Source organism: Uranotaenia lowii, chromosome 2, assembly GCF_029784155.1.
Source record: "Uranotaenia lowii strain MFRU-FL chromosome 2, ASM2978415v1, whole genome shotgun sequence".
NCBI lineage: Eukaryota > Metazoa > Arthropoda > Insecta > Diptera > Culicidae > Uranotaenia > Uranotaenia lowii.
Window position 1 is genome coordinate 117,476,212 of NC_073692.1, and position 27,278 is coordinate 117,503,489.

The window sequence follows — 27,278 nt, forward strand, 5'->3', positions numbered from 1 at the left end:
TATTGTCTTTTCGTGCGATTCCAGTCCGAAGAAAAAATGAAAAATGCGTTTAGGAAAATAGGACCGCAAGTTACGTTTATTTATGGGGATGGTTCCACGATCAACGTTGGAGTTTCAGTGGCAAATGGTTCTTCAAAATACATCCGAATATTCGGTCTACCACCAGAAGCAGACGACAAAGAAATTTCCAAGGTTATGTCGAGGTATGGCAGAATTCAACAGCAAGTGCGAGAGCGGTTTTCAGCTGAAACAGGGTTTCCTATTTTAACCGGGGTGATAGGCTTGCATATGGAGGTGATGGAGGAGATTCCAGCACAACTCCATATTCAATGCATAAAAGTTAAACTATATTACGACGGTCTACCAAGAAAACGTGTGGATCATTGGACCATTTCAAGGTTGATTGCCCGAAAAGACAAAGTGCTAACGATCGCCTTCTATCAAACCGGTTAAACAATGGTACATTCGCTGACATCGTTCAACACGGGCTAACCCACTCAGTGTTACCTTCGACACCAGTGGTGGTACTCAGCCCGAAGCTGCCCGAAGAGGACAGATTACCCGAAAGTTATGCTGCTGTGTCTTCAGTAAACGTCATCCAAAACGAAGAACTTTCAATCCGTGATCAGCGGGAGGCTTTTAAGAACAACATGGATCTTGCGAGCGACGATTTGAATCCCGGAGCCGAAAACGGTCCTAAGCTGGAATCGACAAAGAAGGAAAAAGGAAAAAAAAACGCGAGCGGAAGATAATGGCTAACGAAACTGGCGATACCTCGGAAAGCGATGCAGTAGGTCGAAAGCAGCAGATCATCCCAGCAAATGGAATGGGTATTCTTCCTGCGCAAGCTCTGGTCACTCGTCCGCGTCGGCGAGAGGCTAGGAGTTCTTCATGCGCACCAAGTCAACGCCGACAGTATTAGTTTTGAGGATTGTACAGCCATTTCAATAATTACGATGTACTTCTCACAATGTCCTAGAATTTTGTAGAGAACTGTATTGTTAAACTGTGAAACTTAGCTGTGGTGGAATATGACAAATGTAAAGCTGAAGTGTATTTTAATTTTTTTCAATGGTTCAATAAACTTAATTTTTATTATACAAAAAAAAAAAAAATCATTTAGAATCCAGGCACTTCATTCCAGTGATAACTATATTCCTAGAGTTCGGACACGCAAAATTTTTGGAACGTTGTGTTGGTGATGAAAAGGAAAACTTCGCCTATTTTTCCGATGTCTAAGTTTACGTGTTTTTGATAAATTTACGATGAACAAGAACCTGGTCAACAGATTTTTGCATTATCATCTCGGAAATCATTCATTGTCGATTTGAAAATTATGTACTATTGGTTTTTTCCTGATTTTTTTTCTTGCCAAAAAAGATAAGATGTATAAAAAGACAAACGCGTGAATTTTCACGATTTTTTAAATTCACGCGTTTGTAACTAAATGATCTTAATGATCGGAGTATAAAAATTGTGTTTTTTTTAATCGGGAACTAATTATTTTAATGCAAATGAGTTTCATAACTAAGGAAAAAATTTTGAATGAAAATCAAAAATAAATTTAAACATCAATTACTAAACACCTTTAAACTATTTTCTAATGATTATGCGAACTGAAAATCAAAAATCCTTGACAAGATACATAATACGAAACATGAAAACAGAAATACAATATAGGTTTTGATTATAGGGAACCAAAACCCTGGAACGAATTTAATCCATTAAATTTTAGTATATAGAAATGAATTTCTATCATCAAAGGAGAATATATGGAAATAACTGCATTTCATAATATTTTGATATTAATCCAGAAATTATATTCTGAATTGAGTCATTTAATTATTTCTTTTTTACCAAACAGATTAAACTTCAGCAGCGAATTTGGTAAACAAAAAGCAATCTAACCATTTATAATTCTTTTTGTACTTTCCTTTTAAATTTTAGGAACTAAATCTCTTTTATTAACATCATAAATTCAAATCATTGAGTCATAAACATTTCAGAAGCGAAAGTCAAACTTAGTAACCGTAACTTATTGAAAATTATGTTCAGGTGCAAAACAATTTCACATTTTTCTTGTATTGTTTACGTGTTAAAGTGGACAATTATTTAAACAATAATTGAGCACTTTTAAAAGTCAATGCTTAGTTTTTTAATATTGCAAGAATTAGATCAGTTAGTTTTTAATATTGCAAGAACAAGATCAGATATTGTATTGATATCTACGTTAGGGACGCTGTTTGAGATCGTTTGAAGCAAAAAAATTCAAATTAAATTCAATTTCTACGCAATGTTTTTCTAAATCGATCTCCAACCTTATATAAAAGAAAAACTTGTGCAAAACCAACCTGCAATTTATTTTATAATTTAAAAATATTTAATGTAAGGATGAATCGAATAATTTTTTTTGTTGATTTCAATATGCAGTATAGGGACATTGATCTCTGTCAAAGATATAGAATGATAAATGGATAAAAAAGCTAGATGGCTCCTAAATAGGTACTGTAAAAAAATTAGACCAATTGAAAGCCAAATTGGAACATTTTTTTCTAAATTGTTGGCGATATGAATTTCCCAATTTTTGGAAAGCGATTTTAGTGGGCGATTCAAGGTTTCTCATCGATATAACTCAGCTTCATAGTAGCCGAAAAAAAAACTTCTGATTTCTTGACAAAACTGTATTTGTAATTCTGTTACTTGACTCCTAAAATTTGTTACGGTTTTTTGTAATACTATTTCCATAAATGTAATCAGAAAACAATACCAAACATAGACAAACTGAGTCATTTGACTTAAAACAATTCACATTTTCAATATAATTAATTTTCATCAATCAGCGGTAAAATCCTATCTCAGGAGTATTTAAACTAAATGTGGAATTCTTCGAACTCCATTCACATTTTAAAGACTCTAGAAAGTATACTGTGACTTAATTTTTTTTTAATTAAATTTCCCTAAATATCTGCATATTGTAGATTCTATTTAAAAAAAATTCTCTGGGGAGGAAAAGGTAAGGTATTCGAGGGCTAATTTAAATTGTGGAAAACCATCTCGAAAACTTGCATTGAAAACATTATTTTATCAATGAATTTCAATTTCGATTTACCATCCAATTTGGAAAAATTATTTTTTTCTCATTTAAAGATAGTACTAAGGTAAAGCTCCAAAAGTTTAATGATTCGTGAAAAGGTTTGGGATGATATTCATTTTTCAGAGAAAAAAAATACGCGAATGATGTCTTTGCACGGAAAATCTAATGTTGGTGAAGAAGTTTTAATTTATTGAAACAAAAAAAAAAAACAAGCACAGACTAATAATTTTTCGGCTGGTACTGGTCGATTTGCATTTAAAAACGAGTATAAACTTTGAAGATTAAAAAAAAAACACATAAATTCATTTGATATTTCGTTTTTATTTTGTTTCGTCAAAAATTTATACGCCTTTGTTATAAAACATTGATTTTTTATTTTGAAACCTTTTCATTCAAGTGACAAATATCGATCAAATTCTGCAAAATATTAACGAGTGATATTTTATGTGCGGCCCGCCGAAAAGATTTTATATTTTTAAAAGGCCCGTTAGTTGAAAAGGTTGCTCACCCCTGCTGTAGCAGAATTCTGATCCTTGGATTTGTTTTTGAGCTTCTGAAAATCCCCCCTAAAGCCATGGATCGACCATGGATTATGTCACTTTTATAACCGGGGGCTCCAATACAAAACCGTCGTCAATAATTACTAAACGATTCTGAAGAAATCTGATACTCATCCATATTTTAATGCTTATAAAAGATTTATATTAAAGAATGGCTTCTCCCAATTTTATTGCAGTGGGGGTCCCAAACAAGTTCTTGTTTAAAGAAATGGAAGCATTTTTTTTATAACACATCCACGTACCCGAGAGTTTTTAAGGCCTGAGATGATTTGTACTATAGTATGAAGACCTCTCTTCTTAAAAGAGCGGGAGCTCCCATCGAAAATTAGCGTGAATCTTTTGCACTTCTGATGCAATGAGTCTCATATAAAGCTTATAGAAGAAACGACCAAACTCTTGCATTTTTTTTAAAACGAACACAAACACAAACATGATTTCAATGAAGCATGATGTTTCCTAGAAGAGATTCCCTTTCACTTATTTCTAAGCGTACAATTTTCGAGGGTATGATGGCTAGAATTTTACGAATGCTAAAGCCACCAGCCCACAGAAAATGAACTTTATATGTCGTGACAGAGATTCAATCTTATGACCGTTGGCATAGAAGACTTGAAAGCTATCCTCTTCGTCACAGGCTACGGCATTTGTCATATTATATTCAAGAAATTTAATACTCAGGCAAGATATGATATGAAAAGGTGATTCTAAGTAATGAGAGGCGTTTTTAATTTTTAAAACAGGGAGGCTCCAATACTACACAATACTCGACGATTTTGACGATTTATTAAACGTTTTATGACACTGTCAATTAATAGTGGGGGATTAACACGAGTTAGAAACCTTACAATGGAGAAAGCGCAGTTCTACAGTCAACTGAACAGCGTTTAAGAGAATATTCTGAAGGGTGACATTTAATCCTAACACGGTCTTGAGCGCATCATGGGATGTCGGCTGAAACTTGGAGGATGGTCGATGATCAGAGAGAGGCAAAAGTCGGAATTGAGCAGGCATGTAGGGCTAGGTGGGGTAATTATGAACAAAACTACTCAGTTTTTCATGCTATCAGCTCAAACAAGTAGCTCTTTAATGTTGAAAATCTGCAAAGTAACACACATTGAATGACTGGTTCCCTTCTTCATTTAAAGATTTTTTTTCTAATTTTTAAATTGCAGCTTGAGAGCGTAGAACGCTTGTTCATAACTACCCTGTTGTCAATGGGGTGATTATGAACACTGTAACGATTCTTGTTATGTGATGACTTTTGATGTTGGCTTTATTTCTAGACTGAAACCATATCTAAACAGTGCATTGTAGTGAAATTTGTTGATTTTTAAAATTTACTGTTGAGAAATTATAGGTTATTTTCAGTTTAACATAGCTGGGAGGCATCTTTTCATATAATCCCAGATCCACCATTTTTAAAAAATATGTAGTGATGTTTTAGGCTTATTTTCAAGATTTGGATGGTTATCGTGATTTTGAAGGTAAAAAAAAATGAATCATAAACTGATGCTGAGAAACCGAGTGTTCATAATTCCCCGCGTATTGAGTGTTCATAATTTGTGCCTGGGTGGAAATTTTTTTCACCATCAATCATATCACACCACATGGAGCATCAATTACCAAACGTAAAACTTTAAAAACAACATTTTATCTCCATTCACATTGACGAGGGAGTCAATTGATAAGACACGTCTCAAAACGATTCTGGTTTCTTAAAGACATACAAAACTGTAACTTTAAAATTTATACAGTTAGGTTTGCAAGTTAAAACTGTAACTTATCAATAGAATGACCGACTATCACATGTGATCAGTTTTGAGGTCCTACTAGGACCCTAACAGCGCTTACGGCATTTGTTCGAAATTACCCCTTGTTCATTATTACCCCACTTAGCCCTAAATTGTCCAATATTGATTATCTCTAATTAATCACGGAGTGCAACCATTATGCCATGGGCCGGGAGGGGTGGACAGTACTTGATAGCAAGCTCAAGGTCAATCTCAGAGAGAAGATTTGGAAATCTTTAGCAGAATTCTGAACCTGGGTTCCGCAGCACTGATGTTCGGCCTCGATAACTGCAAACAACCGATCCAATCGTTGAACGGACGCTCAGTGATAACCTCACTTTGTCCAGCCCGAGTCTCGTTCCCTTTCATGGCTGCCATTCTCTTATCGTTGGTGGTCTTCCGGAAAAAAAGACCGTTTGGCCCTTCGGCTTGCTGACGATTCGAAGTTGCTCTTTCTAATCATCAGCGGCTACGTTAGCCACGGCCACGTAGCGTTTTCCTGTTCGCTAACTACGTCTCTGGGCAGGTTCAGAATTGACAGAATCTTGATCATCATCGTCATCTCTGTCATCGCTACTCTCGTAGTCATTCTCGTCTCGCACCATACGCTGACTGGATGAATAATTGATTCCTGTGGCTAATAACCTCAGCACGCGAACGAACGGAGTTTCTTGCATGTTGCTTTCTGGTAACCCCAGAAACGCAACCTCTTGTAGCTTATAGTGCTTATAGTGCAAATAGTCAATGCATTCGTCCATAATGCCCCAGAAATCAAGGAGTTAAATTTGCTGGTGGCTAACCGTCGCCCGAACCACCCGGAACAGCTTACATCCGTCGAATCCAAGCTCGTGCATACTCACCACAGCGCAGCTCCTAAGTACGAGAATAATTCTCTCGACTTGCAGCTTAATGGACATTCGTACCGGTACGTCAATGCTTTGACCACTTAGGAAAACTGGGAGGCAACGTTCAGCAGCATGCGACCCATCTGGATCTTATGCATTGCTGAAGTTGCTGGCAACTAATCGTCACCCAAACCATCTCTTAATCCACAGGAAAATAAACTGCAGGCTTGGATCAGCTCACGCTTGCTAAATGCAGCTTACCTCCACATTCCAAGAGTTACCCTCTTGAACAGCTTCTTCCAATCTCCGATCCGGGCTTATTCTCCTTCTGGAGCATTCGGACTTGACAAATCCTGGTTGTAGATCTCGATCATCGAGAGTAACTCTCTTAGAACCCGACTTTCAGGCCCCGAACTCCAGTGGCACCTTTTGGCCGACCTGGAGCATCTCGTGGCCTCTGCGCTGCCGATCCTCTACGCCTGGTGGTCGCCTGTGCTTGGATCAGTTCCTGTATGCTGACCACAGTGCACAGCCAAAGCACGAGAGTAACCTTCTCGGCTAGCGCAGTGGATTGGGTTTGTGGTAACGCCATTCTGCGGTGAAGGAAAGTTTGTGGTTAACAAACTCCCTGGGTGAATTGGGCGTGGTTAGCACTCCTTTCACGTTAATGGAGAACAACATCCTTTGCATCCAGTATCTGGAAGAGGCGCGGACCCATCAGCGGATGAAGTATCTGGACGTGAAGTATGCATTCATCAGGGAGATCGTAAGAAGCGGTCAGCTTTCTTTAAGACACATCTCTACTGAGGATCAGCCGGCACGCGAAGCTGTTCAGCATTCTCAATCTGCGAATTGAGGGGAGGTGTTGATAACTCAGGTTCGGATAGGTTCCGAAAGATCGAGTTTACACTTGTTTTGGTTCTGTCTCTTTGCTACGTGCAATTCGCAATTGTGACAACAGCATCGATGATTGGTGATGACAGGTGATGATGATAAACGTGATACAAATGTTTACATCATTACACGGTTAAGCGAGACTATTCAAATTGAATTCGTGGTAACACAACAGTGTTGCCAGAAATTATGAGTAGAAGTACCATATTACTCATTGAGAAATGAGTACTTTCCTGGTTTGGGAATTCGAGAAGTGGAAAGTGACTAATAGCTATCGCTTATGGTCCTTAATTAAGGACTTGACAAACAATTGTGAATAAAAGATAACTCTATTCCACCTCTGAAACCTGAGTTTTCAACAAAAACTCAACACTTCAACAAAACCAATTTTTCCTAATTTTGACATAACGAGCTGATATTTTTACCAAAAAATATTTTAGGAGCAATACAAAATCAATATCTATCACAATACACTTCAAACAATTATCATTTATGAAATATTTTTTATTTGGTTCTGAGCATTGGTGGTATTTTTTAAATGATTTGTTTCGTTTTAAAACAAGAAGAACCAAAAAAAAAACTCGAATAGGGAGTTACTCTAAAATTGTAATTGAATTGAAAGCTCTGTAATGCCTCCAAATTTAGACAAATAGGACGACTTAGCAATAAGACGACTTAGCAATAAGACGACTTATTAATAAGACGACTTAGCAATAAGACGACTTAGCTCATACCTTTTCAACTACTTTTCATGAAATTTTGCACACATAAAAGTTTTGGCATAAAAAAATCGTTTCTTTATGCCAAACCTTTAATAACTTTCACTTGTATTGAAAAATGTCTCCCACTTTCAAAACGGAAGGGGTCCCAAGCAACCAAAAGCCACATATTTACTTGAATGGAGGCATTGAAAGTTACATATTGGCTGACAAAGAGAATCAACTGCCCAATTCTCTTAAGGAACTTTATGTACTCATTAATGAACTTGAAAGTTGCAAAAGTAATTAATATGTACGTTGTATGTGAGATGTTTTGCCCAATTCCCATTAGTGAACTATATGTACTCATTAACGAACTTGAAAGTTGCAAAAGTGATCTATACGTACGTTATACGGGACTTAAGTCACATAAAGGGCACAAAAGTGCTCAATACGGGATTTGGTGAGTCACATAAAAGGCACAAAAGTGCTCAAACGGGATTTGATAAGTCACAAAAAGTGCATTGATGTGCTTTCAAAATCAAATCACCACTTCGAGTTTTAGTTTCAGTTAGAACAACATCTAGGCGTGGTCTTGTGGTAGCGTGTTCGATTCTCACCACGAAGGTTGGGGTTCTTTCCCCAAACTGGGCAAGTTTTTTTTCAATAAGAAATTTAGTAATTGAGTGACCATTCTGATGCGATATATGTAGGAAATGTAGGAAAGAAGCAATTGAGAGATCGAGTTTGGAATCCGGTGCGTGGCATCATGGCGGCACCGGTACAGAACACAGTAAATAATCAAGAGAAGGTGATATGAACCGAAGCCAACGGTTCAGTTGAGATAGGGAGAGATTTTTTTTTCATTTTTTGGAAGCTGAATTAAGAGGCCGCTGAAAGCTGAATTGAAGATCATTAAGAATTGTTTTGGAACTTGAAAGTATCAATAAGAACTTAAATTTTGAGCTGCATAGAACGTACTTCATATCAATGATGGGGATGTGTAAGCGTTTTTGTACCTGTTTTATGGGACTTTTGGTTGCTTGGGGTCACATATAAAATCGTAGTGAAACATGATGTTAAATAGTTGACAAAACGACATTATATTAATTCAATTGATCAATAGAATTTAGATAATATGTAGCATAATGACAATGAAGCCATCTTATGTTAGGCTTTAGGGCAATGTTTTTTCGAGAGTATACTCCAAATATTTTCTGTATACAATATAATTTTTGATAGAACGAAGTCTACCAGGTCAGCTAGTAAAGTAAACATACATCTTTGGAAATTCATTCAATCTCAAATCATCAGTTGGCAGTTACTGATAAAAACTAATACCACTTGAATTGTTTTGCTTCCCAGAAGATAACTTCCTCCCATTAAAGTCTTTATCTGAAATGTTTTGAGAAATCGAGAAAAAATATTTCCAGGAACCAAAAAAAACAATAAGCATTTCCCTTCAATGGTTTCGATCTGAAACAATTCGGACCAGTTTTCATCCGAAAATATCGATACACTCCACCGGAAAACAATGCTGATTCGACTCGAGAGTGAATGAAACACTACCCACCTAGCGATGGAAATAAACACCCCCTTTGAATTTTGATGGACTTTCATTCCCAGGCGTGATTGAAACAACTGTTTTATTCATTTTTATTAACAAACTTGTTTTATTCAGAAAATGTATAGAGCATCATGAAATGTGAACAGATTTGTTTTCTCTGGTTTTGTCTCTCGGTTTTTGTTCTGTTCGGTTTCCGGTTTTGTTAGTAGATGTGTTGCTGAATTTTATTTCTGGGTCTATCTGTGGATTGTGATTGTTTGTGATTGGATGTGTGTGATTTTCAATATTTCCGGCTTCGATTTTTTCCCCATTTAATTCTGGCAGCGCTCATTGATTTTTTTCGGCTTTGCAACAATGGCAACATTTCTTCTGAAATCGACTGTTTTGTTTTATGAGCCCGAGAATGTATGGGTTGCCTGTACGTGTGAGATGTTAATAAACTGAATTCGATTATTGTGTCAGCCACTCTTTTTGCTTTTACTCGTACATTCGTTTCATTCACACTTTTGCACACATACACAGACGTACAATCATGTGGCTGCCCTCTGCTGTTTTTTTACTGTTTGTCAATAAAATTAAAGTAATTTAAATATAATTCCTCTTCATTTGCAACTGTTATGGTCAGATACGTGCATAATGGCCTGTTTACCAGAAATAATAGCATAATGACAATGAACGCATCTTTCTTTTAGGTTTGGCCAGTAATTTTCCGAGAATAAACTTTAAATATTTTCTGTATACAATTCTGAGTGATCAGATCCATAATAGCGACCTACTCCTAACGTATTTTGCCTTGGAGCTTTATTTACATCGGGCTGTCAAACCTAGAGCAATCGTTTAACTTTTCATCAACGAAGTACAAAATTCAATTCACTTAATTTCACTAGCAAATCATCCGTTCTGTCCAAACTTAACAATCGTTTGCCGGAAAAGCCCTTTACATTACAATATTTGTCCTATGGATTTCTCTATTATAATCTCTTTCTCTCTGTCTTTGTTTTTTCTCTTTGATAATTTTGTTATACTTTGTCTAGCGTACAGTTGCTTAGGCTAGCTAATTTGTCACCTTGTGTTGGATCTCTTTCTTATAAGTCTGCTGTTTTTGATTAGTCCCTTGCTGCAGGGTAATTAACGATATCTATTCCATATGCTTCTTAAGTACAAAATTGTCAATATCCTTTTTTTTCTATTTTTATGCATACTTGTACTAGCTATGATCCTTTCAGTTTGTCAATTCGCTTTTGGTTTAGAGTTTTTCTTAGTTATTTGCATATTTACAGAGTTTATATACACTCAGAGGAAATCTTATTATAAATTTCATAAGATACATCTTATGAACCACTTTTTTGCGTCCAAACTAATTTTTCATAAGAGTCTTATGAAATTCTTTCAATTTTCATACGATGTTCTTATGAAAAATAGAAGAAACGGCATTGTGAAAAAATGATGAACACATTCATTCATAGGATTAGTTTTTACTTTCATCATCTAACAGTACGAAGCAATCGCCAGTTCATAGTTATTATAGTTTTCCTTCAATGTTAAATGTTATTGTTATCTCCGGAATGGTGAGTTCGATTTGATGTTTTTGGTGTGAACGTTGAATATATTAGTAAACTAAAATACATTATTTGTTTACTTTTCAGCAAGCTGATCTTCAAAAAACGAAAGGTCGAGGATTAAGATGCGGCAAAAAAAACTTTGATGGAGCCGTCTGTTGATGCGCTGCTGATGGTGATAATGAAGGATTTAATTTTAAACGAATTTGCCAAACAATAAAGTGAATGTTTTCAGCATGAAATATCGAGAATTTTTCTTATTAGAAAGTGATTTACTGTTTCCATAAGAATCTCTTATGAAAAGCAACCACCTCTCATTGAAGTAGGCGTTCATCTTCAGAATTCATTCGCGTCATAAGACAATCTTATGAATTTCATAAATTTTTCTTATGGCGCCACTTCATAAGAGAATCTTATGGCATACATAATAGTATTTTTCTGGGTGTATACTTCTGATTATTGTTAAAGTTTTTTTTTCATAAAGTACAAAATACTATTCACAATCAACTTAGGCTATACACTTGCAAGAGATTTGCTCATCTCATATTTGGCCATTTTGGTTTCCTGTCCAGCCAATCAGCTAGCTCAGATCGTCCTCGTCGTTGTACTGTTCATGTGCCTTCTTCTTCTTCGGTTTTGGTCGCTCTCAGGAGAAAGTTTCCGGGCTTCCCAGTTTGGCTAGATTGGTTAGGGTTGTCAAATCATTCGGTTGCAATCGGAGTGCCTCCTTGTAGCTGATGGCTGCCTCTTGAGATCGTCCCAGCAGATGCAGGATGGCTCCGAGATTAGTGTGGGCCCGAGCATCGTCAGGTCGCAGTTGGACTGCCTGAAATTGGCAAAATTAAGAGTGATTAGTATGATTGTTTCTCGATTTAGACCGACAAAAGCAGCAACTTTATAGGTTGCTAAATAGGACACTCACCTGTCGGTACCACTTCTCGGCTTCGGTCTTTCGGTCCAGCAGACGAAGGCAGGAAGCTGCGGCCGTCACCAGCGAGTAATCTTCAGGGGCCAGCTCCGTTGCCTTCACCCGATACTGGCAGGCTTCCGATGTGCGCCGAACCGTTGACAAGAATTCAGCTGTGAAAAAAAGAAAGGATTTCAAGAAATTACTTTGAGTTGAAAATCAATAAATGTCTTGAAAGGTTTGGAAATTCCCAGCCTCCAGGAAAAAAGTTCGTTTAAAAAATATTTTTGGAAGAGCATTATATCAATCTTGAAACAGAAAAGAATTACAGAAAAATAAATTTTCAATCAATCTAATCTGAGGTATTTAGAACCAAAGGGGTAAACACACTCATTTGGCGGAACCACAAAAAGTTGTTAAATTGACTCATTTTTTTCGAACCCCTGATTCCCAATCTGAACGTCATGTCAATAACATGAGCAACCATCACAAGTGGTGAAAAATATACGATGATGAGTTAATGTTACCCAAGTAACATTGTTTTATAGTAGGCCACTAGACCAAGTTAAGCTTCCATAAGAGACTTAAAGAGTCTTAGGAAACAATCGGTATAACTTAGGTTATTTTATAATTTGTTCATATGAAACATTTGATAAGCAATTTAATCCCTTTTGATGATCCTTTTATTTTTTTTTATAGTACAAGTAGTGAAAGGAGATTTTTGTTGTTCTGCCATCAGATTTTGTACAGCCACCTTGTCCACCTTCTTCGCCGCAGAAAGCCAGTTTGCCTGCTGCTTGTCCTTTGTAGTTTTTTTGGTCTTCTTTAGGTTCTGCTTGACTATAGCCCAGTATTTCTCAATTGGGCGGAGCTCTGGCATGTTGGGAGCGTTCTTGTCTTTGGGAACCACCTGCACGTTGTTGGCGGTGTACCACTCCATAGCCTTTTTACCGTAATGGCAAGATGTCAAATCCGGCCAAACAGTACGGAACAACCGTGTTTCTTCAGGAAAGGCAGCAGACGTTTATTCAAACACTCTTTCACGTAAATTTCTTGGTTGACAGTCCCGGAAGCTATGAAAATGCTGCTTTTCAAGCCACAGGTACAGATGGCTTGCCAAACCAGATATTTCTTCGCGAACTTTGACAGTTTCATGTGCTTGAAAATATCTGCTACCTTTCCCCTTCCTTTTGCCGTATAAAACTCCTGTCTCGGAAGCTGCTTGTAGTCGGCATTGACGTAGGTTTCGTCGTCCATTACCACGCAGTCAAACTTCGTCAGCATCGTCGTGTACAGCCTCCGGTATCGCGCTTTGGCCGTCGAATTTTGTTTATCATCGCGATTTGGAGTCACTACCTTCTTGTAAGTCGATAGTCCGGCTCGTTTTTTGGCTCGATGCACGGTTGTAGACGATACACCCAGCTTATTTTCGGCATCTCGGAGAGAGAGGTTAGGGTTTCGCTTGAAACTACCGGAAACTCTCTTTGTCGTCTCAGTGGCTTCCGGTTTTCGATTTTCCTCCGATCCAGACTTCCTGGCTGTCGACGAACGTTCCCCAAATACTTTAATTACATTTGTAACGGTTGATTTGGCAACTATTAGCGATTTTGCCAGCTTTGCGTGTGAGTAGCTCGCAAAGCTGGTTCTTCTTCTTTAGACGGCATTTTGACAACTGAAGAGTGAATTCCAAAATCAAAATAGGAGCAACATTCTACACACACACACACACCTTCAAAATGAGGGATGTTGAGGTTTTTTAAATGCAAAATTGAAAGAAATACGTCAAGTTGATATTGACCCAATTTTGACCGTATCACCCTTTAAGATCGAATCACGATCAGGAAAAAATATGCTGGATTAGAGATTATAGCAGTTCAAGTCTTTTTTTTTCTTGTTTCTATATCTTTTAGGAAAAGTTTAGCGTGTAAATTCACGTTTCTACGCTCAAAAAATAAGAAAGATACTTAATCCCATTTATGAATTAGTAGCATTCTGGTGGAACATTAAAAATAGTGATATTTATAAAGTTGATGGAGATTTAATTCCTTGTTAAAGGAGATTTGATCTTTCATTATTGATTTCCATGAATAAAACTGAAAAAAAAATCGAAATATTAAAAGGTAACTTTACTGTACGGATGCTTTAAAATTCTTAAATCACAATATAATCACAAGTGCCAGAAAAGAGTATTCTTAAATTGTATCTTCTATCCTATAGAATTCTAATTTCTAGACAAATTCAATTATTTTAGTCCTTTTTACGAAGCTATTATCGGAAAAATATTAGTTTGATTATAAAAATTTGTAGTTCCGTACTTGGCAATGATCACGATCTATTCAAAAGGAGAATATTCTTTTTTGAACATTTTAGAAAACATTTTCTGGACAATAATTGGGAGTTTACCATTGCTTAGAAAAATAGGGCGTGATAAAGTTCATATAATACTCTAGCGGTTTACATATTTACATGAATATTGTTGTTACCTATTTACATGTGAGAAATATTTTATAGAATTTTTCAAACAAAGTGCAGCAATAACTGAAAAGGAAAATTTGTTTAAATTTTTTTGAGCTTATAATAAAGTTGTTTTGGTTCATTCGGCACATTTTTCTAGAACATTTCATCTTTGTAAAACTTTCCTGTTTTTAGATATAACTGAGAAATCAAGATATCCCAGGGTTCAAGTATTCTCTTTCTCCCCTGCTAATATCTAAAAAATAAAGGTTTTTACTCAATAATAAACACTCCCTTAGACTCTGAGTTATTTGAATTTCTGAGAAAAAAGCATTTGAAGTTTTCTTTTCGTTATTTCTTTTTCATCATCTTAAAAAACCGGAAATTTTGACGAAATTTCGAACTTTATTGAATTAATGGTTTTTTTTTAAACATAAATTAAACTCGTTATGCAGTTTTCAACAAAGTTGTTAAATGAGTAAACATCTTTACTATAAAATGACTCAATGACTTCAATGCATCTTATCTATACCAATTTTCAAAAAATTCAGATTTTATTTATTTTTAAACAAGATCAGGCGAGATCTGAATCCATCATTAATTGAAAGATTAGAAATTGATTCAAAATCAGCTTTAAGGTTTCTTGAAGGTTTATTAGTTTACCATGCAGTTATTAAAGATTGATTTTTCCAAAAACTGATCAATTTTGAAATATTCATCCGCCATATCGCCAAAACTAGGGGTGATTGACAAAATCTGACAAATATTTTGTATTAAAAATGCCAAAATCTTTCAAAATCAGTTATCAAAACAAAAGCATCAAAAATACTATTCCTTTGTCTAGTATTCTGAAAAAAAAATTAAAATGCATATAAAAACTTAAAAATTCTCGCGTGAGCTTTCATTACATCGTATGAAACATCTGAAGAATTCACAGAAAACTGCATCAAAAGTTATGTTGTCCAGACTAAAAATATTCTAAATGTAAAAAATTTGCTACTAGTTTATATTAGTTTTCATATTTTTTGGTAATAAAACTGTTTGTTTACATTTTGTTTCAAACGACGTAATGAAAAATCCCGCGAGAATTAAGGGGCGGGTAGGGTCTAACGGGTAAAAAAAACATCATTTTCACGTTTTTTTTCTAGAGCTATTCTTCAAACAAATGTATTCAAATTTTTTGCATTATACAAAGCATTGTTAAAAGAACATTTAGTAATTTTTTCGTAGAAAAATATTGAAAAATGAACCGGTGACGGAGCTCTTTCGAGGATGCCTTTTTAGAAAACAGGATTTGCGGTGGACACTGGTTCTCAGCACAGGATCATCTGAAGTCAAAAAATCAGAGCAAATTTTTTTAAATAGATGTTTTTCTGGACCCCAACGTTTTAATTTAACTAAAAAAAATGTTATGAAATTTTTGTGGCTGTTTGAAGTAAAAATTACGATTTTTTATGAAAAAAATCCGCCATTTTTTATCTGTTAAATCTCCCCAAAGTAAAAAAAAAGAAAAATGTTGGGGTCTGGTATTTTATATGTAGAAAATATGTCCCAAATTTGAAAAGAATCGGATAAGTAGTTTTCAAATGACGATGTCCACGGACTTTAAAAATGTGCTTTCGAGAAAAACGCGTTTGAAGTTTCTGCTCTTGCTTTCTTGCAGTATTAGATAGGAGGAGAAAAAGGCCTATAATTTTTACAGTTTTGCTTCAATTGACTTGAAAATTCGACACAACATTCTTGAAATGTTTTACAATAAGAAAATAAAAAAAATAAAAAAAATCTTTTTTTTTTGAAAGTGTTAGACCCTACACCCCCCCCTTAAAGAATTAGGAGTAAAAAACACAGTTTATCCGCAGTAAACTGGTTCTTCAACAGAAAATATTATGTTTAAAACGATAAATAACGATACTAGGAAAATTGCAATTCTTATTAAGCAATTTATGCCGAAAAAACGGAAAGGTTTTTTCAATAGTTTTTATGATTGAATTGTGTAAGAACAACATTTTTCAACATTTTTCAGGTTCTATGATTACGAATTGAATTTTTGATGCTTTCAGATTCTTTGAATTCTTTTTCAGTAGGGGAAGGTGGGGTATCATGGGCTATTTTTTCTTTGATCCATAACTTCATTATTACAAAAAATTAAAAAAAAGGATAAACGGTATGGTTTTCAACATTTCTAACGTATCATTTGGCTTTTTTTTATTTCTCAGTAAATTATTTCTCCTAGTTCTGACTGCTTTAAAAAATATATTTTATCTGAATTTTGAAAAATGGTGAGGAATTGTGGACCACCATATAAAATTGACCAAATAACATGCAAAGTTTATGAGTTGTCCCAAAACAGTTATTTCATAATTCATGTTGTCCTTCGAAAGTAATTTCAGTTGAGGGAATAAAAAAAGAGATGTGTAAATTTGATCGAATAATTTCAAAAACCTGGCTCGCGATCGTTTTGACAAAATTCCTTATATAGGATTTATGTTCCTATCTTTTGGTGTCCTAAGATACCTCACATTATGCGGCCCAGGATTTGCGTTTAGTCCCTCAAACTGAAAAACTGAAAAAGAAAAATGATAATTTATGGAAAATTCCTTTTTCCTGCAGTGCTTCAAATGACCCGACCTTTGAAAAAGTTATGTGTCGCAGGCTAAAAATAATCCTAAGCCTGATACAAGATCACATGCAAAATTTGGGCTAGATCGGCTCAACGAGCCTGAAGTTTGTATGGGATTTTGAGACTGTTCGGGAGAAACATGAAAAACCAGTTTTTGTCTTCAATAACTTTGGTTCTCGGCTGATTTCTTTTAAATAAAGTTTTTCTTAAAGCTCAAATTATGACTAATATTTTATCCGAAGACTGCTTTTCGATAAGAGCTAAGATAAAGAAGTTTTAAGGCTTTAAAATTTGCCGTCAACCTCGCCGTAGAGGATAACGTTCAAGTCTTCTAAGCCAGAGGTCATGAGATCGAGTCTCGGTCACGGCATACAAAGTAATCTTTCTATGGGTTGGTGGTGTTAGCATTAGTAAGATGATAGCCATTACATCGGTCGCGGTATGAGGTTAAACTCAACTCTGCACAAAGCAAGAAAAAATAAAAATTTACTTAAAACCGTTTTTTAAGCTTGAGATTTTGTTTTGTTTCATCCTGTTTTGGAGATTTTTCTTTGATGACGCTTTAAATGATTCATGTATTCTGTTCTTTGTTGTTTGCTGAAATCCCAAATATTAATGTTATGTTGCCGACATGTTATCGTTGGTTGCCTGTAAACGAGACAAATAGATACTGGAACCAATTATTTAAATTGTTATAACTCCACTACAGATTCAAATCTTTGATTCGTTAAAAACCCCTCATTTTATGTATATTCTGATTCAGGCAATGGTATTATAATGACAATTCATATTGTATCAGTTTTACCGGCAAATGACTTTTTTATATTTTTATTTTGTCTCCAAATCTGTTTTGAATTTGAGTTTCAAAACTTCTGATTCTGATTTTAAGCATGGAATACAAAATAAATCAATCAAACAGCAACGAGGATGCACTTACGCTCTTAGCTTTGTCTTCGTGTACGATACTACGTTCACTACCTTCGTTCTCTGTTTTCCACTATCGTTGATTTCAAAAGTTTCAATCAAACCTACTATGCCTAATTTTAATATTTATGAACTGATTAAAAAATTTATCAATATTATTTAAACCCCTACGAGCAGATAAACATGAACTTGGCAGTCGTCGCAAATGGCATAAAGGAGAGTTTTCAAGTCTTCCAAGCCAATGGTCATGAGATTGAATCCCGGTCACGGCATACATATATAGTAGAGGAGAGTGGAGTATCGTGGGCCATGGGGAAACGTGCGCCACTTTTAATATCTCAGATGTGTGTTGAGATAAAAATCTCAAACCAACTGTCATCGTCGTCGCTTTGCGTGAGCATATATTTCTATATGTTGTTGACTGAAATAAGCATCATATGCTTCTTTTATTTATCAAGCTAAAAAAAGTTAGAAAAATTTACTTACATAATTAAAAAAAACACCCGCTAATTTCATCGATGGGGATCCTAAAGTGCATAACAAAAATATGCTATACGCTTATGATCTTAGTTTTGTCATGATCTTTCACGTGGAAAAGGATTTTTTGAGGAAACATCAATAAGTCACACAAACGCAACCAATTTGCAAATCATAGCTTGTGGGGAATCGTGGGCCACACATCTTGAACCATCTATATTTTTATGTTTTTATACACATTCAGAACTTGAAATACATTTTTCTTATCTGTTAAGTTTTCTTAAGCCAAGTGAAGAGTTATGAAAAATATTTTGTCCATCCTATATAAGAAATTTTGCCAAAACGTTCGCGAGCCAGGTTTTGGAATCTATGCGATCATACACAGCTCTCTTTTGTATTTCATCATCGGAAATAGATTTAAAATAACGAAATGAATAAGGATATCACAGTTTTGGGTCAACTAATAAACTTTGCATGTTATTTGGTCCATTTGGATTTGGTAGCCCACGATTCCCCACGATTTTTTCAAAATTCAAAAAATATTTCTTTTTTTTCAAACAGTCAGATTTTTGGGCAAATAACTTATTAAAAATCATAAAAAAATACTTTATGATTCCTTGAAAATGTAGAAAACCATAGCTTTTTTAATTTTCATTTTATCTTTTATAATTGAGAAGTTATGGAACAACGAAAAAAAGTGGCCCATGATTTCCCACTCTCCCATACATTTTCTGTGGGTTGGTTGTGATAGCATTTGTTAATGAAGGCTAGCATTCCTCCAATGATGTACGACACTCATGTTAAGCTGATAGATTCTCTTCGAGAAAACATTAATTTTCATTAAGATACAATATGTGTTTGTGTTCGTTTGAAAAAGACTTATTTTCTACATCCCTACTAGGTATTTTCTACCGTCTCTTCTGCTTGAATAATGAGCTCGCTTAGAATGTAAGATGTCGCTTGAATTTATTATTTTGACCAAAAAATTATGCTTTAAAAATCAATATTGATTCATCGAAAGTTTTTCTTGATTTATTAGTGTCTGAAACGAGATATTATTTCAATTTGTTTTTTGTTTTTGGTTTAAAATTTGCTAATTGTGTTTTGGATGCATTTAAATAGTTTGATATATTTTACAGTAGTGAGTTGAAAAACAAATGTTCCAAAAAATTTTTAAAAAATGTATGGATATAAATGAAGTAGAGGGTTTATTTTCACTGAAAGAAATAAATTGAAATATGTAGTAAAAATATTAATTCTTTCACATCCAAATCTGAAAGTTTGTGATGCCCCATTTAAACTCTCTATAGAAATTCAAAGTTTAAACTGGGGGACTATCTTCATACCAATCAAATATTTTAAAAAGTATCATTTTGTATTCAACGCATCTCAAAAGGGTTTCAAACATGGTCAACATTGTCGTAAAAAAACGGAAATTTTCTCCAGTTCTTCTTAACTCATCGCATATCAATTCTAAGTACTTTAGTTTCATGGCTCAAATAAAATGAAATTCAATCATACACACTGCTCGGTTTAACACATTCATCGCAAAACGTCACCCACTCAAAATATGCCCAACTTTGAAAGACCAAAACATCAACAGAAAATGTCTTTTCGGCTACAAATTTCTGCCCGAGAATGGAAAAAAATATGGTCACAATCCGGGATAATTTAGAATAAAAAATATATCTTCAAATAAGTGTTTTTACTTTTCAAATTTTGACGTATTTTGCGTCACCCACTCTTGGCTACGAAAGTGTTGAAGAGAAAAAAAAAATTAAAGTCAGCAAAGTGATGCTCCTTTTTCCAGGGTTCCAAGTGTGCACTGTTTTGAAAAAAACTATAGAACATTTCATAGTTATCAAAAATAAAGGTTTTAATCTTCCCGAAGACCGCATGTTATTTTGACTTCTGAGAAAATAGTTAAGATACACCGGGGTAAGTGTGGACGCGGGGTAAGTGTGGACGATGGCTATTAAAACAATACTGGGCACTTTTTTTTCCAAACTTTTAATCCAGAATGGTAAATTTACTTTTAATCTATCCAATAACTGAAAAAGAGATACGATTTCGACAATAGCGGATGTATACAGCGATTTTTTGTTAATTTTCTATTTTTAACTACGATGTCGAGTTGATTTGAACTTTTTCAATTGCAAATATTTCGTAAACTAGCTGGCTCTTGACGACAAACACAACATTGAAACAATCCTTACATTCGAAAAAACCAGTAAGGAAAAAACAGCGGTTAAAAATGAAGAAAAAAGAGTTTATTTACAAAAAACTAAAATTTTGTCATCAAGCCCTATCTGGGGTAAGTGTGGACGGCTTTATTCAGACTTGATATTTACACATTTTTTCAATTTTCTCTCCTTCATCCAATATAATTTAGCCATATTTAGCATTCGGATCATGAAAAATTGGATAAAGTACTTGTTGGTTCTGCAATAAGCATATATTTCCGATAAAATCGGATCTCGTGTGTTGCAACTTAAAGTAAACACAATAATCATTGAAAGATGCCTTACTAATAGTATCATGAACTTTTTTCAAAATTTTGGATGGTTCGTGCCATATAGTAACGTATTTAACCAAGAAAACACAATTTGTTGAAAACTTCATGAGAAATCAGAGGGAAAATCCACCGTCCACACTTACCTCATAATGCGGGGTAGGTGAAGATACCATCAGTCCATAACAATTTATGTGATAACTTTTCTCGATTTGCGTCTATCAAGCTCATCTCTTCAGCGTTTGTAAACAACATGTTCTGCATCACATTGAACGTAATTTTGTCGAAATTGATCCTCTGGTGATTTTTTGATGATTTTTTAAAGTTGAACTATACCATTAACCGTCCACACTTACCCCGGTATACCTTATAGAAAATTATTTTTTGTCAATATTTCGCAATTCTTCGCTCAAATCTTCCAATATCAGCTAATAAAATTTATGCACCATCAAGGTTGTTCCCTTTTGTACTCACTTGAAATATTGGAAAATTTTCTAGAACTAAAAAATGTCAACGCGAAAAATAGGGTTTGATGAGTTTTGAAAATAATAACCATTTATCTATGTTCGCTCAATAGAAATATAATGCGAACTATAAGGATTTTTCTCTATTTAAGATTACAGAGTTCTACATATAATACTCAAAATCTATTTTAAGCTAATTATGCTTGAAATTTTGATAATCATTGTTGTATTTAATTTTGCAGACTATGAAATTTTTTTAAAATAAAATGGTGCCTAATTACTGGGGTCCTACTTGAAAAAAGGCAATATACACCAAACAAACTTTAAAAAGTTTAGTTTTTCCATGTTAATAATGGAAAATGAAAATTTTATACTTTATATTTTTTCAAACTGACACTTTCACTGAACAATAATTCAAAATCTCCTTACACAGTGCAAAATCGACTGGAGGCTCATCAAGTTTTAAGTAACAAAAATTTTAAAGATGAAGCTCATGTTCATGGTGAATTCATTATTGACCACCAAATTGTCCTCTGCGGAATCAAATTTCCACAGCAGTAGCGAAAGATTGGATAACAAGTGATCTCAATTTTCAATTGGAACCACATGGCTCTCATCAGTTACTTGACACAAGGAGAAAAAACCAGGAAAATCCAATTTATTTCGAATCACAATAAACAGTGTTTTGGAGCAATCCGAAATCGCCCAGGAATCTGTCGCTCGTTTGTTCGTTCGTTCGTTCGTTGGCAATGTTTCACAAAATCTAGCCGATTCTACTTATTCCTACTACTCAGTTGTTCCTCCGCTTGGTCCTCAACAATTTCACAATTTATTCTTCATATTCTTTCCTCCCCAAACGTCGTCATCGTCTTTGGGAGCAGTCAAGCGCACCCATGGCAATATAATTGGATACTTGATATTTTTACTTCTATTTGCTGGCTTGCCTGCCTTTGCCAACTCTTAACAATCTATTCAATTATTTCTTTGGTAGTTTTTTCAACCCTCTGCCTCCAAGTTTTCCTCAATACAGTTTTTCCGCTTGTTTACCCCCGTCGACTCTCTACATGAGGAAAGCTTTCCAATGGTGGCAGGACTCCAATCTTGCATCCTGTGGCAAAGTCCCGGCGTTCTATCTTCGGAAAAGTTGGCTGAAGCTTAGCTCCCGACAACAATCTCCCTTTGAAATGTTGACGGATGTAAAGTGGAGAAAAAATGATGATACCAAGCTCGTTTGACTGTACCGTTTCTGAGTTTTTCTGAATTGTTGTTACAACTTTGTGCATTGTATTCGAAATTTCCTCAACTTTTTCAAGTTTCATCTGAGAAATTCCTTTCAGATTTCAAAATAAAAATGTGGAATTAAAATTCAAAGATAACCCCACAAAATTACAAATGACCAATCCTTGTCGCTCTATTTAAAAATTAAGACCCTTCAAAAGAATTCAATTTACTGACAAATGACGACAATGTTGGTACCCATTCAGTTTTGAATAAGCTGTGGCATTTCTTCAATTCTCGAAATATTTTGCTACCAGCACTGGTTTTGTCCCCACGGAATTGATTAACAAGTACTGTTTTTTTTTTTTATCCCAGTAAGACTTGATAATTATTTGCATTAGTGCTGGGAGGCAAAATGCATTAAAGAAAATAAAAAACAATCACAAAAATTGTGTTTTTATATTCATTTTTTGTATACAACGTTATTCTTCTGAGAAAAATATATTTAAACAAAAATAACAAAAATGACAAAAATGACAAAAACGACAAAAATGACAAAAATGACAAAAATGACAAAAATGACAAAAATGACAAAAATGACAAAAATGACAAAAATGACAAAAATGACAAAAATGACAAAAATGACAAAAATGACAAAAATGACAAAAATGACAAAAATGACAAAAATGACAAAAATGACAAAAATGACAAAAATGACAAAAATGACAAAAATGACAAAAATGACAAAAATGACAAAAATGTCAAAAATGACAAAAATGACAAAAATGACAAAAATGACAAAAATGACAAAAATGACAAAAATGACAAAAATGACAAAAATGACAAAAATGACAAAAATGACAAAAATGACAAAAATGACAAAAATTACAAAAATGACAAAAATGACAAAAATGACAAAAATGACAAAAATGACAAAAATGACAAAAATGACAAAATTGACAAAAATGACAAAAATGACAAAAATGACAAAAATGACAAAAATGACAAAAATGACAAAAATGACAAAAATGACAAAAATGACAAAAATGACAAAAATGACAAAAATGACAAAAATGACAAAAATGACAAAAATGACAAAAATGACAAAAATGACAAAAATGACAAAAATGACAAAAATGACAAAAATGACAAAAATGACAAAAATGACAAAAATGACAAAAATGACAAAAATGACAAAAATGACAAAAATGACAAAAATGACAAAAATGACAAAAATGACAAAAAATGACAAAAATGACAAAAATGACAAAAATGACAAAAATGACAAAAATGACAAAAATGACAAAAATGACAAAAATGACAAAAATGACAAAAATGACAAAAATGACAAAATTGACAAAATTGACAAAATTGACAAAATTGTCAAAATTGACAAAATTGACAAAATTGACAAAATTGACAAAATTGGCAAAATTGACAAAATTGACAAAATTGACAAAATTGACAAAATTGACAAAATTGACAAAAATTACAAAAATGACAAAAATGACAAAAATGACAAAAATGACAAAAATGACAAAAATGACAAAAATGACAAAAATGACAAAAATGACAAAAATGACAAAAATGACAAAATTGACAAAAATGACAAAAATGACAAAAATGACAAAAATGACAAAAATGACAAAAATGACAAAAATGACAAAAATGACAAAAATGACAAAAATGACAAAAATGACAAAAATGACAAAAATGACAAAAATGACAAAAATGACAAAAATGACAAAAATGACAAAAATGACAAAAATGACAAAAATGACAAAAATGACAAAAATGACAAAAATGACAAAAATGACAAAAATGACAAAAATGACAAAAATGACAAAAATGACAAAAATGACAAAAATGACAAAAATGACAAAAATGACAAAAATGACAAAATTGACAAAATTGACAAAATTGACAAAATTGACAAAATTGTCAAAATTGACAAAATTGACAAAATTGACAAAATTGACAAAATTGACAAAATTGACAAAATTGACAAAATTGACAAAATTGACAAAATTGACAAAATTGACAAAATTGACAAAATTTACAAAATTGACAAAATTTACAAAATTGACAAAATTGACAAAATTGACAAAATTGACAAAATTGACAAAATTGAAAAAATTGACAAAATTGACAAAATTGACAAAATTGACAAAATTGACAAAATTGACAAAATTGACAAAATTGACAAAATTGACAAAATTGACAAAATTGACAAAATTGACAAAATTGACAAAATTGACAAAATTGACAAAATTGACAAAATTGACAAAATTGACAAAATTGACAAAATTGACAAAATTGACAAATTTGACAAAATTGACAAATTTGACAAAATTGACAAAGTTGACAAAATTGACAAAATTGACAAAATTGACAGAAATGCCAAATTCATCAAATCGAATAAGTGTCAATGTTTTGAATGTTCTCTTCGATGTCGCATCATATTTTGCTTTAGAGTTGTAATTCTACCAAATTATTTTTTTGATACATTCTTACTCTTCGCTTGAGAGTTTGAATTTTTTGAAACACATGATAGGGCATCTCTTTTTAAATTGTATGCTTTATTTTTATACCTCTTCCATTTTAAAGTTACCTTATCGTGACCAACGTTACCAAAAAAAAAATTATGAGTTTTTGTCAAAAAAAGTTCCGACATTCTGTTATTTTACCTAGAAATTGGGTGATAGTTCTCTGTGATGGAAAGTTTTTTGGAAAGTTATGAAGAAATGAGTCTTTTTCATATTTCACTTAAGAAAAATTAATCAACATTACCAAACTGAGCATAATTTTCCAAATCGAAGTTGGAATTCAAATTTTTTGTTGAAGTTAAATTACAATTTTTGGAAATATGAATGTGAATTTTATAATTTCTGTGAAATCTGTGAAAATCTCTAAAATTCTGTGTACTGAGACACAGGTTCTGTGATAATAATTTGCTCAAAATTCTGTGAAATTAAAGATTTTTCTGTGATTTCGACAACCTTGGCTGTGAGTTCAAAAAGAGTAATCTCCAATTAGCTGCAACTTGTGATTAATATAAGATTATTTCTGGTTAAAAATTTGATGAAAAAATGATTATTTTAAAATACTTTTATCCTTTAATCAATGTTGAATCTTAATTTCTTAAACTAATTTCGAATGTACTGCGTTCGAAATTCTTTAATCATAACTAATTCAGAATTTATATATCTATCATTTGTATATTATTTTGTGTCATATGTTTCCAAATGCAATTTACAGGCATTTACAAGGCTTCAACCTACTTTTATGTGTATTAATTTTTTTTTAATTTAAATAATTTAAAAATCGACAAGGATTTGTTTATTACATTGATCAACATTTGTCTAAAATACACTTTAAGCTACTGTAAGTTCCCCAAATAACATCCGCTTAATCTACTTACCGTAGTGATGATGTACGCTGGCATCTGCTGGGGCCAACCGGAGGGCTCGCCTAAACCACTGCTCAGCTTCCGACGTTCGACTGCTCTGAAATCCACATCGGAGATTGGCGATCAATCCCGGATGGTATCGGTTTTTCACCAATTCCAGTTGGGCAGAGAAAAATAGCAAATCGCAGCAGCGTTAATAGATGGAGAGGGGAAAAAGAGAGAAAAAACACACAAGTTTCCATCAGTTTAGCACTGTCCACTGTCCAGAATTGATTTGACGTTTGACGTTCACAGGAAAGCAGCCGGAGAAATGAAAAAAAAAAATCGGAACCGACTCAAACGCCACGTGGTGGTATCAGTCGACTTCCGTCGATTGAACATCCGGGAAAACGTTTTTACATTCCGCGTGGAGCGTCGATTCTAGGCGTGTTAAGCTGACCCTCTGAAGCTTCGCTGAGATGGGTCGATTTTCCTACCTTTTGATATGCTTTTTAATTTTGAAGCCCTTTAAACTCAATTCTAGATCTAGAGGCTACTTTGATCCTAGAATGCCAAAAATTTTAAATAATTGTGAATGCCGAAAATTTTAAATAATTTATTTTGAGATACTCTTATGCAAATTATTAGATTTTCATCCTTTTGGATCGAAAACAAAAATAAAATACTCAGGGAGTGAGTATCGAACTCACAACATCTTATACCTTCATCTTGCCAATCTGACAGCTTTACCACTGTAACACCTGAACCAGATGGTAAACAAAGGTTGTTGTCAAACGAGAAACTGTTTCTTGGTTTTCAACTGCCTGTTTACATACACACGCACAGCTGCCAACAGCAGGGCAGTTTGGTCGTGATTGTTTGCCGGTGGTTTGAAACAAGGAATGTCGCCTTACATACACGAGCACAGCATTGACCAAAAAGATTGATTCATTCGAGTTTGGCAACCTGTCGTTTGTATTCATCCTTCTTTTTTATTGTGATGGGATAAGGAGGGGCATGAAAACGTTTTTATTTTGTTCCCTTCAGTCATACGCAATGCGGTGGCGCTGCGTGGTTAATACCAATGGTCCAATGAATCCAATGAATCACCGCCGCTGGCGTGTAAATGTTATGCCAATGTCGTTGACATGTTGGGAACTCATGATTGGGGTAAACGCTGAATTTTGGGTTTTTGGACTAAGTTTTTTGATGGGTATTTTTAAATGTTTTAAAATAATAAAATTTTTTGAGTCGGTGTAATTTTATATGACAGATATTTTCTAGTTTTCAGTTCTTCAACTTTTTGA

The 27,278-nt window shown here is 34.0% G+C and overlaps 1 protein-coding gene across 1 annotated transcript in view; it reads right to left on the minus strand.

The window, feature by feature from the left end:
- Positions 1-9,525: 9,525 nt before the first annotated feature.
- Positions 9,526-27,278, minus strand: part of LOC129743637 (protein O-mannosyl-transferase TMTC2-like) — an 878,041-nt gene continuing 860,288 nt past the window's right edge. The window contains exons 10-12 of the mRNA XM_055735714.1: positions 26,005-26,089; positions 11,930-12,087; positions 9,526-11,833 (exon numbers count right to left, since the gene is read on the minus strand). Coding sequence (XP_055591689.1) covers positions 11,654-11,833; positions 11,930-12,087; positions 26,005-26,089 — 423 coding nt within the window. The 3' untranslated portion in view covers positions 9,526-11,653. The remainder of the gene's footprint in view (positions 11,834-11,929; positions 12,088-26,004; positions 26,090-27,278) is intronic.